The sequence below is a fragment of the Brassica rapa genome, chromosome A01 (genome assembly GCF_000309985.2).
Source record: "Brassica rapa cultivar Chiifu-401-42 chromosome A01, CAAS_Brap_v3.01, whole genome shotgun sequence".
Classification (NCBI taxonomy): Eukaryota; Viridiplantae; Streptophyta; class Magnoliopsida; order Brassicales; family Brassicaceae; genus Brassica; species Brassica rapa.
The window spans coordinates 22,380,822-22,393,351 of NC_024795.2; the positions used below are offsets into that span (position 1 = coordinate 22,380,822).

General features: G+C 36.6%; 3 protein-coding genes across 3 annotated transcripts; 2 read left to right on the plus strand and 1 right to left on the minus strand.

The window, feature by feature from the left end:
* The first annotated feature begins 2,872 nt into the window (after window positions 1–2,872).
* Window positions 2,873–11,609, plus strand: LOC103835726 (CCR4-NOT transcription complex subunit 9). The gene is made up of 10 exons (XM_009111922.3): window positions 2,873–3,079; window positions 9,352–9,607; window positions 9,778–9,849; window positions 9,918–10,007; window positions 10,089–10,131; window positions 10,293–10,399; window positions 10,486–10,581; window positions 10,868–11,058; window positions 11,140–11,209; window positions 11,287–11,609. The coding sequence occupies exons 2-10, from the start codon at window positions 9,440–9,442 to the stop codon at window positions 11,386–11,388; spliced, it is 939 nt and encodes a 312-aa protein (XP_009110170.1). The 5' UTR covers window positions 2,873–3,079; window positions 9,352–9,439; the 3' UTR covers window positions 11,389–11,609.
* Window positions 3,086–6,559, plus strand: LOC103835706. The gene is made up of 2 exons (XM_009111901.3): window positions 3,086–3,484; window positions 3,801–6,559. The coding sequence occupies exons 1-2, from the start codon at window positions 3,212–3,214 to the stop codon at window positions 5,049–5,051; spliced, it is 1,524 nt and encodes a 507-aa protein (XP_009110149.2). The 5' UTR covers window positions 3,086–3,211; the 3' UTR covers window positions 5,052–6,559.
* On the minus strand, window positions 6,484–9,352 carry LOC117126663 (uncharacterized protein At3g43530-like). The gene is made up of 4 exons (XM_033275372.1): window positions 8,267–9,352; window positions 7,413–8,147; window positions 7,166–7,336; window positions 6,484–7,078 (listed from the first exon to the last, which is right to left on the minus strand). Exons 1-4 carry the CDS (start codon window positions 8,894–8,896, stop codon window positions 6,659–6,661), a joined length of 1,956 nt encoding a protein of 651 aa, XP_033131263.1. The 5' UTR covers window positions 8,897–9,352; the 3' UTR covers window positions 6,484–6,658.
* Window positions 11,610–12,530: the final 921 nt, after the last annotated feature.

Below are 12,530 nucleotides of genomic sequence, written 5' to 3' on the forward strand. Positions count from 1 at the left end.
TTTATTCCAGTTTCTCCTCTTACCACTGTTTATTATACTTGTTAAGTTTATCATAGTTGGTAGGTCAGGTTGTTGCGGGTGTTATTACATGTCAGGAAATTACAATTATTGCTTCTGATTAGTAATCATCCACGAACTCCAAAGAGTTGATGGGTAACAGCTCACAAATTAAAGATCAAGAAAACGCAGATCAAACCCAAAACGCAGATCAAGCAGAACAAATGCAGATCAAGCAGATTATACAGAACAAATACAGATCTAACTGGTTAAGCTAATTTATCGAATTAGTGTTTTAACCAAACGTTAAAAATAATTTTGTAAAATTAAACATCTAAAACAAAAATACAAATTCTTATCAATTATTTTTTATTAATTTAATAAATGTAAAGAAAGTTTGAACATTATATAAAAGTTAAACACAATTATAACAAAACTAAATCGTAGAACAAAAAAAAAATAATTCTAATAAATATATTGAAACTTAAAAATTAAGAATATTCCTTTTCCATTTAATTATTTTTATAATCCAAATTACGAGTTTTACCGGTTTTTACGAGATTTGAAGGTTTAATTCAAATTCGATTTTTAAAGCAACCCAAAACATGAAGATGGATGAGTTACGGTTTGACCGGCCAGTCCAATCTGGTTTTCAAACACTATTCAAAACAATTGTATCTTTATTTATCAACTAAACTTACTAAATTATCATATTTTATTAAATGTTAGAAAATAATAATTAAAATTAAATATATAAACCAAATATACAAATTCTTATTTATAAATAAAGAAATTTGAATTACCAAACATCATAGATATATTCATTAGAATAACTTTTACAAAATATTAGAAAATAAAAAATTATAAAAAAATATTAATTATTTTAATTATATTACTTATAACAAGAATAAAAATAAAATATATATGTTTTCTATGAATGTAAATATTATAAATGATTTTTAGTAAAGCAAAGAAAATAGATAATACAAAAATAATATATATATATATCTAGTTATTGCAAACATAATATATAAAAATAGGAATATGTGGAATATATACTTTTATGTAAATGTTTTATAAAATTATTTAAATTCTATAAAATATACTCCTTTTAAAATAAATTATTTATAAAACAAAAATATTAAATTTTGTTTTAAAGATTTAGTTATTTAGTTTCAAAGTGAATAACATGAATTAGTAAAATAGACTATCTATTAATAATTAATAGCCAATATAAATAAATTTATATTACTGATCTGTAAGTGTACCGCCTCTTCCTTAGTTGCAGATCAAAAATTTTATGTGCAATTTAAATTTGCATGCAAATTTTTTATTTTTTTAATCATTCATTTTTTATCTGCAAAAAATGTGTTAAATGGTAAAAAAGTTGCAGTTCAATCTGCATTTAAAATGTCCTGCATTTATTCTGCATCTGTCCTGTGTTACATTCAAAGCCTTATGTGCAATTTAAATCTGCATGCAGATATTTTTTTTTTAATTATTTATTTTTATCTGCAAAAAATGTGTTGAATGGCAAAAAAGTTACAGTCCAATCTGCATTTAAAATGTCATGCATTTATTATGTATCTGTCGTGTGTTACATTCAAAACCATTGTATAAAAAGTAAATAACATGAAGATGGCGTTTTTATATAGAAATAGTCTATTTTCTAAAGAATAATATTTTTATATAGACAGTCTATTTTCTAAAGAAGTTTAATAAAATTCTATAAAAAAGTACAATAAGTTCTTTGTCCAAAAAGGTACAAAAAGCTCAGTCTCTAACTTCTAGAAATTTGACCTTTTAAATATTGATAAAAGAAACGAAAATTTGATATCTAAACAAAGTCATGTGTTTCTTTAACTTATAAAATTCAGAATGTTTTTTATAAGACCTTTTAATCAATTAACTCATGAAAAGGATGAGCTCCTGGACAATGGCAAAATACAACTGAATACTAACTCATTTCATATTCAACTGGGTCTTCGGCCATTGCGTTACTCAACATACGCAATTTTTCTTACAAATGTCATAAAACCTTTTCTTGTTAATGCAGTGATAAACCATGAGAATACACACAGAGTCTATGTGTTAAGATATAAAAGCTCCCAACTGTCTTTTACAACACAGGCGTAGACCAAATCAAACCATCTTCCTGCCCGAAGCTTTAGCCTTCCTACAAACTCTATAATATATCTCTCCTAAGCGGCCTTCGCAACATGATAACACGAGTAAAATTATAGTAAATAGGCTAAAAAATTCACATACTTTATTTTACTCTAATTATACCATAAAGTCAGATCTTATCTCGAGGGTGAAGTTCAATACGATAAAGACAGCTGGGTCAGAATCCTGACCATTAGAGAAATAAAATCATCACTATGGATAGGGGATCGATGTGGACCGATAACGTAGATTGTTAACATGTGGCTACTCTAGATCCATTTCGGTGGAGGCTAGGATATCTATGGATAATTAAAAAAAAAATACTAAGACATACTCCCTCTCAATACAAATGTATGATGTTTAAGGTTGTTCACATATATTAAAAAAATTAAATATTTACTTTTGTCTATTACTTTTTAGTTTTACTTTTAGTTAGTTTAAAGTTTTGTTTGATTCCCAATAAAATTAAATCACTTGCATTTCTACATTTTGATTTATATTTTTTTTTTTAAAGTATTGCATTAATTATAAATAGAACATCCTGAATTTGTATACAAGTAAAAAACTAAAACATCATACAGTGAAATCTCTATAAATTAATAATGTTGGGAGTACACCAAAACTATAATTTTTATTAATTTATATAGATATTAATTTATCGATATAATAATTGAACCAAAAACTTAATTTAGTATTATAAAATTATATTATTTTATAGAGATTTTTAGTGTATATTAATTTATATAGTATTAATTTAAAGAGGTTATTCATTTAGGGAGAGAGTATTTAATTTTTACTAAATTTTGTCCTTAACAGATTTACCAGGAAACAAAAAAAACAAAAAAATTTACGGAAAGGGCGTAATTGTCATTTGCAAATTTCACAGAGAAAGAAGAAAGAGACCGAATGGTTCAAACTCGGGACATCACCTCCAATGCCCAATCTCCTCCTCAATCAATCTCCTATGCACCATAAAATATACTATACCCATCAAGCATTAATGAATATGTGAAAAGACCAAAAGGACATATTTTAATTGGAACCAAGAATGTCCCAAACCAAAATCGGCATCCAACATAACTCGGGTTTGGTCGGATCTGAATTGGATTGGTCTGTAAAAAAAATTAAAAGTGGTTCTTATGTTTGTTGGTTTGGTCTAAAAAAAAAGAAAAAAGTGAATCCCGATTCTCCCCGAGCTCCCCTCCCCCCAGACCACCCAACCTACAGCTCCTCCTGCAGCTCCTCCTCCACTCTCCCCCTCCTCCACTCCTCCTCCACTCCTCCTCCACTCCTCTCTCTCTCAGCTTCTCGAACGCTGCCGGTAAGTTATGCTCTGTTCGAGCATTATTTCGGAAGTAGGTTTTGGGGGTTTTAATAGATTTGTAATTGTGACAAGTTTTGTTTAGTTTCGGGGTAAATTTCGGTATAATGAATTTCGGTAGGTGAATTGGAGTTGAGGGATAGGGATAAACCCTAGATTATTCAATTGTTCTTGATAAATTGTAGTAAAACTGAATAACTGGGTACAACTGGTAGAATTAGGAAAACAGGAAAAATTCGAATAACTGGTAAAACTGTAGCAGGATAATAGTAGGGGAAATTGTAGTGAGTTTCTTTTGTTTGGTTCCTTTTGGCAGGACACAATGAGCAATCACGTCAGAGATATACCTGGTAGTCCGAAAGAGAGCTACAAGATGTTGTATAGCTATTTGTACATGTTAGAGCAAGTGAATCCGGGGACAAAAACCTGTTTGAAATTGGATGATAGAAGTAAATTTGAGTACCTTTTCATAGCTTTGGGAGCTTGCATTGAAGGGTTTGCAGTTATGAGGAAGGTGATAGCTGTGGAGGGGATACGTCTGAAGAACGGTGGTGTTTTAGTTTTCGCGAAAGCTCAGGATCCTAATGGTCAGAGTTATCCACTTGCGTTTGCAGTAGTAGATGGTGAGAATCTTGCTAGTTGGACTTGGTTTTTCGAGATGCTTAAAAGTGTTATACCAGACTCTTCTGAACTGGTTTTCATTAGTACTCTTCATCAGAGCTTGATTTTCGCCATAGGAAACGTATTTCCACAGGCTCACCATGGTCATTGTTTATGGCATTTGAAGGAAAAGGTGAAATTACATGCTTGTAACGTCAACAAGAATATAGTCGGGCAAAAACTTATGGAGTTGGGCAGATATTACACGGTTGATGACTTCAATTCTGCTTACGACTCATTTAAGATAAGATGTCCAGCTGCGTACAAGTATGTGGAGGAATGTGGTATTGAAAAGGACAAATGGGCAAGGGTTTTTTTCCCACGTGATAGGTACAACTTGGATACAAGCAACACTCTGGGATCAATGAAGAACGTGTTTAAAGAGGCAACAAGGTGGGCCTTAATACCAATGCTGGATTGTATCATTAGGAAATTCTCTGATTGGTTCACTCAACGGAAGGATGTTGTTTCTAGATCAATGAATACAAGACTGGTGCCTCGGGTTGAGAACTACTTGCACGATCTATGGGCTGTTGCACATAAGTTACCTGTGCGGGAACTTGATAGTTACGAGCTTAAGTACGAGATCACTGACACTGCAGGAAAGGTGTTTTGGGCGACCTTGGTTGGAAAAACTTGTACTTGCAAGGTGTGGGACTATGAAAAGTTCCCTTGTCTGCATGGACTGGCAGCTTATATCTATTTCGCTAGGAATGTTGATGGCAGGCGCCTTGATATCCATGAGTTGTGCTCAAAATACTACTGGACGGAAATGTGGCATTTGGCGTATTCCAGAACACTTAATGTTGTGCCCGACATGGCTTCTTGGAATGTACCAGATCAGATCAAGGAGGTGAAGATCATACCTCCATATCGCATCAAGCGGCAAGGAAGGAAAAGAGTTTAAATTTGGATGAATTTGGAGTAATGCATATTTCGAGTAATGCATTTGGGTACTTGATTTTGTGGCTCTTGAACTTTGTTTCATTTCGTGTTGTATCGTGTTGTATGACTTGGAAAACTGCGTAAACTTGAAATCTACTTTGTTTTGTAATGACATTAGTATTATCTATATCAAAACTCGAATCTCATAGTTTTTTCTCTATCAAAACCTGAATATCATTGTTTTATATTTGTTTTCGCAACTCTAACATATATTTATAATAAAACTCGGTTATCAATTTCTGAAATTTAGGAAAAAAACTCTCATGTATCCCTTACGAGACCTTGTAATTCCAATAACACTTTGTTGGCCAAAGACATCTTACAAACGAAACTTTCGAGTTATATCTATTCGCTAAATATAATTGCACGGAACTATATATATAACAATTTAAACTAGTAATATTGAAGGTAAAACTAGATAACCAATTTTAATAGATTAGTAACACTAAATAAATTAGAAACCGACAAAAATATAACTATGACCAAAGTTGGGAATACTAGTATCTTGGGTATAACTATGAACAAATTTTTTTTGGGCAATTATCTCAACCACACAAATTTACTCCCCTCCCAAAGCCTTTCAAGTACTTTCAGTTTGACTTTTTATCCCTTTTTCATCTCTCCCTCTCTCTTTCTCTCTATTTCTCCCCCCATTTCCTCTTCCCCCCCTCTCTCCCGTGTCTCTCTCCCTCTCTCGTCTCTCTTCTCTATTTTGAGAATCGAATTCTCTTCCCCCCTCGCCGAGCAAGTGAGATGGAAAAAGTGAAGATGGAAGTGGGTTCGGGTTCGGGTTCGTCTTTATCGCAAAGGAGCCGCCGCCGATTTTCTTGTCTGAGGTTGTGTCACTGTGGCTTGCCGGCGAAAATAAGGCAAGCTTGGACTGAGAAAAATCCTGGTCGACACTTTTATGGCTGTCCGCGTTTTAAGGTATGAATATATGATGGAATCTGGATATAATGGAATCTGAATTTGAATTGGGTTTGAATTTTGACCTTATTGCAGCTTGGAAATGAATGCAATTACTTCTCTTGGTTCGATGAAGAGGTTGGTACAGAATGGCAAAGGAGAGCATTGCTTCAAGCCCGTGATGAAATCCAGGAGAAGGATAAAGTGATTGAGCAATTACAGAAGACCATTTCTGAAATGAAAAGTCACTTGGAGAAGAAGAAGACAGGGAAGGGCGGGGGCGGGAATGACGAAAATGAAGAAGATGACATTGTTAGGAAGTTTGAAGAATTGTATGCTTAGTTTAAGTGTGGTGTTGAAGAATTAGTTTTCCTAGTATTTCTAGTTTTCCTAGTTTTCATTAAGTTCTACAAGTTCTCCTAGTTGTCCTAGTTTTCATTAAGTTATCCTACTTTTCTTAGTTTTCCTTAAGAGGCACATTCAAAAAATAATCATAAGAACTTCCATGATAACAAGATTGCAACATCCATGATAACAAGAACAAGTTCCATCCAACATACCTAATAAGTCAATAGGTTTCCAACATCCACACAACAACAAAATAATGGGTCCAACTTCCCACAAAATACATAACCGAGTTTACAAAATACATAACCGAGTTCTTCACTCCCTGCTTCCTTGCCCTTCATCCATAGCTTTCTTCATAAACGCCTCAAACGGAACCACCATCCTTTCCTCAAACTTGTCCATTGTCTTCTTAACTCTCTTTAGCTGAGTGCCAAACATTTTCACTTGTTTGATCAACTCCTCCATCATCTTCTTCTGGCTTGCGCCTCCTTCCTCTCCACCTTCTTCGTCATCCTGATCTTCGTCGACAGCCTCTTGTGCATTTGGATCACGCGCAGCAACGTCTACATCATACATCTCTTCAAAAAAGACTGAATGTCCTTCCGCAAGACGCTTTATCCAACTGTCAACAGAAATATCATCGACATCAACGTCGTCCTCCTCTTCAGTCATCTCTTCCAAAAGAGCTACTTCTTCTTCTGTCTTGGTAGGAAGGATGCTGTGGATATCCCGTGACTGATACCAAAAAATTAAAACCAAAAAATAATCTTATGTTAGTATAATGCTACAACATTTTCAAAGTTTGTAGGGGAAGAAACATACCGTTATTTTGTCCAGTTTGTCCAGTTCCCGATTCAATTTTGAAAGTGAAAACCCTTTCATCCCTGCTGATTTAAAGACTGATCTGCACATCCTAGGACAGTCTACATCGACGTCTTCAACCTCTTTTCTGAACTTCAATCCCAACTTGGGAATTGCCTCAAAAGCAAGCAACTACATACCAATCATGTACAAACACTTAACACAATAAAATTAACAAATGATAAGGTGATTATCTTCAATTGCTTACCTCCAGTGGCAGACAGAAACCTGGAAGTGGCCATAAAGTCTTCTCTCTAACCCGGCCTCCAAAATGATCTATGGTGTGCGATATCTCCTTAACCATGTAATCAAACGAGTACCTCCCCCATGGAAAGTTTTCGCAGAACTCGAGATCGTCCACAGCTCTTTGGAAGAATTCCAAAACATCTCTGGCGCCTTTTCCTACTTTCGTTTGCGCACAGATAACACTTCCTAAAAAGAACAAAACCATCATCTTCAGCCGGTCTCTGTGTTCTCCCATAGCCAACAGCTTCGCTTTGACATCCTCAAGCCTTATTGATTCTCCCTTCTTGAAATGGCGCTTCACGAACTTTCTATCACCAAACTCCTTATACCCAAGTGGATAGTTGCGGCAGCTAAGACCTGAGATCAAAGCGTGTTCTCTCAGGCCATAGCGGATGGGAACACCATTCACAATGAACCACACTTCCTTCCTCTTCGAGCTATCCACTGTCCGCAATAGCAACATCCACATTCCTTGGACCATGTGGTTTGAGTCTTTCTCCAGGTGGAACACGTGACAGAATTGTGGATGCTTCTCAAACCACTTCCTCTCAGTATCACTCATCGGCGGTTCCAGATTGTCAAATGTAACCATAACGTCTTTGACGAAACATTTGGTCGCTAGCTTTATTTGTTTCTTGTACTCCGACTCATAGAAGTACATCCTCAACGGTTTGATTGCCTCGGTTGCCTCTAATTCCTGCAAGTAACATTGTGTTCTACATCAGTTATGCAAGTACTAAAACATAGTTCTCCTAAGTTATCCGAGCCTTTCCTAGTATATCTAGTTAAACCCTATTCAAGTTCCACACTTATTACCTCTTCTCCTTGCCCGAGAACCCCTTCACCATCACCATCAACATTTCCTAATTCCGCTTCCAATGGGGGTTCTCCTTGTTCTTGATTTTCATTTTCATTTTGACCTCTGTTCTCTTCGGGAGTCCCGTTCTCTTCTTCTCCGGTGTCTTCCTCCTCTTGGATTTTTTCTTCATCTTTGTTCTCTACTTCTTCATCGCTATTTCCTTCTTCCTCTTCATCTTTGTCTCCATTTTCGTCTTTCTCTTCTTGAGATTCATCGCTATTTCCTTCTTCCTCTTCATCTTTGTCTCCATTTTCGTCTTTCTCTTCTTGAGATTCATCGCTATTTTCTTCTTCCTCTTCATCTTCGTCTCCATTTTCTTCTTCCCTTTCTTTCTCCTTCTCCGATTCTTCTTTCTCTTTCTCCCGATCTTCTACATCCTTAGCCGGTTCTTCTACTTCATTCTCCTCCGCAACTCCCACGGTTCCAACAAAATCAACCGCCGGTGATTCCTCATCCGTCGTTTTTCTCTTCTTGGAACTCTTCTTCGGTTTGTTCTTCTTCGAGTTCTTCGAGGTCCCGCTCTTTTGCGGAGGAGGAGCCGTTGGAGGAGGCCTATCCTTTCTCTTACCCAGCCTAGTTTCAACCATGATTCACACGTTTTCGGTGAATAATCGAAGGGAAATCGAAGGAATCGAAGGGGAGTGGGATGTTCTAGGGTTACGTTTTCGAATTTGGGGGAAACCGTTGAGAGAGAGGGGATCCCGAGAGAGAGGGGAAATGGAAATAAAGGGGAGACTTGGTTTAAATCGAAATTGAGTGGTTATTTGGATTCGGGTTCGAGATGGTTAAAATCGAGATTGGATCGGAGGGTTTAAGTTGGATTGGGAACGGTTAAGTCTAATTTATGATCTTTGGTTCGTATTTCAATTCGATTCGGTTTTCTCTCCGGTTAAACTTGGTAAAACCCGTAAATAGTTTACCTTCCTTAGGGTTAACTGTAAATTCCAGCAATTTGCCATTTTATATTTTTTCCTTTTTGTTTCATGTCCTTCAAAGATTGACCGATAAGGAGGGTGGGCATTGGAGGTGATGTCCCTTCAAACTCGAGAAAAAGGAGGAAGAGGAGATTTAGACTAAAGCTAGTTACTAGAAAAAACTAAACAAAGTTAATCGAATCTGGTTGGAACAAAATGGCGAATCTACCTCCATCTCTCTCAATGGGCACTCCTTTCGGTGGTCCCAGCAATTCTGCCGGAGCTCCGGCGAACAAAGATCGGAACTTGGCATCCGCGGAGCAGTTGGTTCTCGATCTCAGCAATCCCGAACTCAGAGAGAACGCTCTCCTCGAGCTTTCCAAGGTTATCCCTTTTAATCTCACATTTGCTTTCACTTCGTATGGGTTGTCTTTATTTTTGTTTGTTTGGTCTGATTGGAGAACAATAGCTTAGGGTTTCTATTTCTACCGACATCGCATTATGCTTTTGACAATCTCATTGTCTGAATCAGTTATTGTTGTTCTTTTTTGTAGAAAAGAGAACTGTTTCAGGATTTGGCGCCTCTCTTGTGGAACTCTTTTGGAACCATTGCTGCCTTATTACAGGTATGAATACAATACATTTTCTTTGGTAAGAGTGTCTACTGAAAGTTTTCATCTACACTTGATTGCAGGAGATAGTTTCGATCTACTCTGTTCTTGCACCTCCGAATCTGACTCCTGCTCAGTCCAACCGTGTTTGCAATTCACTTGCCCTTCTTCAGGTCAAATGATTCTGTTACATTTCATGTTTCATCTATTTGCCTAATCTTATACAATTCGTCTTGCCTTATCTCACTCTGCAGTGTGTAGCATCTCATTCCGACACGAGAATGTTGTTTCTCAAGGGTAATGTTTTCCTTCTTTTAATTGGGCTATGCATTTTAATGTTTTTGTACCATTGGGGATGTCTATCATGGTTGGTGGTTATCTCTTTCTATGGTTTCAGTTTTTATGCACGTGTTTATTGATGAGTATGTTGTTATACCTTGTTTGTTCTTTATTTGCAGCTCACATCCCACTCTACCTTTACCCCTTCCTTAATACAACGAGTAAGTCTAGACCTTTTGAGTACTTGCGCCTTACTAGCCTAGGTGTCATTGGTGCTCTTGTCAAGGTAAACCCATCCCCTCCCTTTCCCCTTCTGTTAGTGTATGAAATAAGAAAGGTCATTGGCATCCTTCTTTCACCTCTCTACACCAGGTTGATGATACAGAGGTCATTAGCTTCCTTCTTTCAACGGAAATTATTCCTCTCTGCCTTCGCACCATGGAGATGGGGAGTGAGCTGTCCAAAACCGTAAGCCTCTTATCCTACCATAACATTTTTTGCGCAGTTATATATATACTCACATTCGAGTTTTTCCTTCTACTTTTTGAAAATCACAAAACTCATCTGAGATGTAAATGGCTGCTGGTCCCATTTTTAAACTCTCTACCCAAAATTGAGTCTCAGCTATTCTTCTATCTATTTACTGAACTGTATGAGAATGCTCTAGGCTAGGATTGTTAAGTTTCATAGAACTCGTGGAAAATGTGCATTAACTAACGCCTTGTTAATTAACATGCTGTGATGATAATGTTAGGTTGCGACATTCATAGTTCAGAAGATCTTGTTAGATGATGTGGGGATGGATTACATCTGCACAACAGCAGAGCGTTTTTTTGCTGTTGGTCGAGTTTTGGGCAATATGGTTCAGTCACTAGTGGAGCAGCCTTCTCCACGCCTTCTTAAGCATATCATTCGTTGTTACCTCCGTTTATCAGACAACCCAAGGTTTGTTTTAGCTCAAAACAACCTTACTCAGAGATAAATATATCACATTAGTTTCTCTTGGCTCACTTGTGTGTTGTTTAGGGCTTGTGCTGCACTCGGAAGCTGTCTCCCTGACTCTCTACGAGATGGAACCTTCAGCAATTGTCTTCGCGTAAGTCATTGCTATATTTTGAACTTGTTCGTGTAAGAAATGGCTTAGTTAAAAGTTGGAGTTGTGTTTCTTTTCAGGAGGATCAAATCGCGAGGAGGTGGCTGCAACAGTTGGTTCACAATGTTGGAGTTGGTCGAGTCCCAAGTCATCAAGGTGGAGGATTTGAGCACATGCTTTGAGTTGAATGCATCTCAGCCTATCCTTTGGAGTGTTCTTTTTGTTTTGTTTGTTTCTCTAATTTATTCATGTGCTTGCTTTTGATGCCTTTTACTTAGATCTTTTAATCTGTTTGAAATTCTTATTGTAATTATTTTATTAACTTAAGAAAGCTCTCGATAATATAGGACTGTTTACAAATAATGTATTCATAAATTTTATTCATCAAAGCTTTGGTGGTCTCTTTATGTATTAGATCATACTTACCAAAGTTTTAAAGCTAGAACTTCGTTACAGAAACTACAGCTCCGTTTCTTGCACTAGATTCAAGCATTGCCTCACGGCACGAGCACCTTCCACGTATGGTAGACGAGGCTCTTGTTCATCATATCCCCAGTTTCTTCAACTGCCAAAATTAATCACCACACATTTGAAGAACAGTGTAGTTTCTCAACAGTGCCAAGAATACCCTTACGTAGCATTTACCTCAACAAAACCTGGTTCAAAACGATAATTTTCAGCCACAGCCCATATAGGAATGCATGGGGAGCTTGCAGAACTATACGTTTCTCATTTTTTAAGGATCCATGGATCTTACACAAAATGCCAAGGTGGTTCAAACAAGAGCAGTCATCAACTTAATTACACCGCAGCAGCTGCCTTCTGTGCGAAACGATCCATGACAGCAACATATCAAGAAGAAAAAATCTTTAGTGTTTCAACTTGGTACACATTTCAAGTAGCAATCACATTTTAGTGAAGAAAGAGAAACGTCACAAAATGTGATTGCTACTTGAAATGTGTAACCAAAAGGAAGCTAAAAATGCAGTCTTTTAGTATAAATGAAGTGGACAAGTCACTTTGAAGGACGTGCTTTCCTGCCTTGAGCATCCTCAATGAGATTTCAACCTTAAAGCATAAGATTTTGAGCTGGTGTTAGTAAAGAAAAATCAAATGCAATTCGTCTTGTAATGTTCAAATAAGGATTAAAGAAACCTTGGTTTGTCCAGCTATAACTACAGCAACACCAAGTATGGAACTGTCTTGAATGATCTCATTGAGACCTTCATGTCCCCTATTTGCACAACATAAGTGAATGATCTTTACCTTCTTTGTGGCTAATCTGACCTTTGTTTCTTTTAAGTGTTGACTTCTTCCTGGAAAC

Bases quoted from the DNA above. Each gene is read 5' to 3' on its own strand.
- LOC103835726 (XM_009111922.3), top strand. From the start codon at position 9,440: ATGGCGAATCTACCTCCATCTCTCTCAATGGGCACTCCTTTCGGTGGT. The intron at 10,400-10,485 runs GTAAACCCATCC...TCTCTACACCAG, and splicing joins TCATTGGTGCTCTTGTCAAG to GTTGATGATACAGAGGTCAT. The intron at 10,582-10,867 runs GTAAGCCTCTTA...TGATAATGTTAG, and splicing joins GGAGTGAGCTGTCCAAAACC to GTTGCGACATTCATAGTTCA.
- LOC103835706 (XM_009111901.3), top strand. From the start codon at position 3,212: ATGTCCCAAACCAAAATCGGCATCCAACATAACTCGGGTTTGGTCGGA. The intron at 3,485-3,800 runs GTAAGTTATGCT...TCCTTTTGGCAG, and splicing joins CAGCTTCTCGAACGCTGCCG to GACACAATGAGCAATCACGT.
- LOC117126663 (XM_033275372.1), bottom strand. From the start codon at position 8,896: ATGGTTGAAACTAGGCTGGGTAAGAGAAAGGATAGGCCTCCTCCAACG. The intron at 7,337-7,412 runs GTAAGCAATTGA...ATTGGTATGTAG, and splicing joins GTTTCTGTCTGCCACTGGAG to TTGCTTGCTTTTGAGGCAAT. The intron at 7,079-7,165 runs GTATGTTTCTTC...TTTTGGTATCAG, and splicing joins ACAAACTGGACAAAATAACG to TCACGGGATATCCACAGCAT.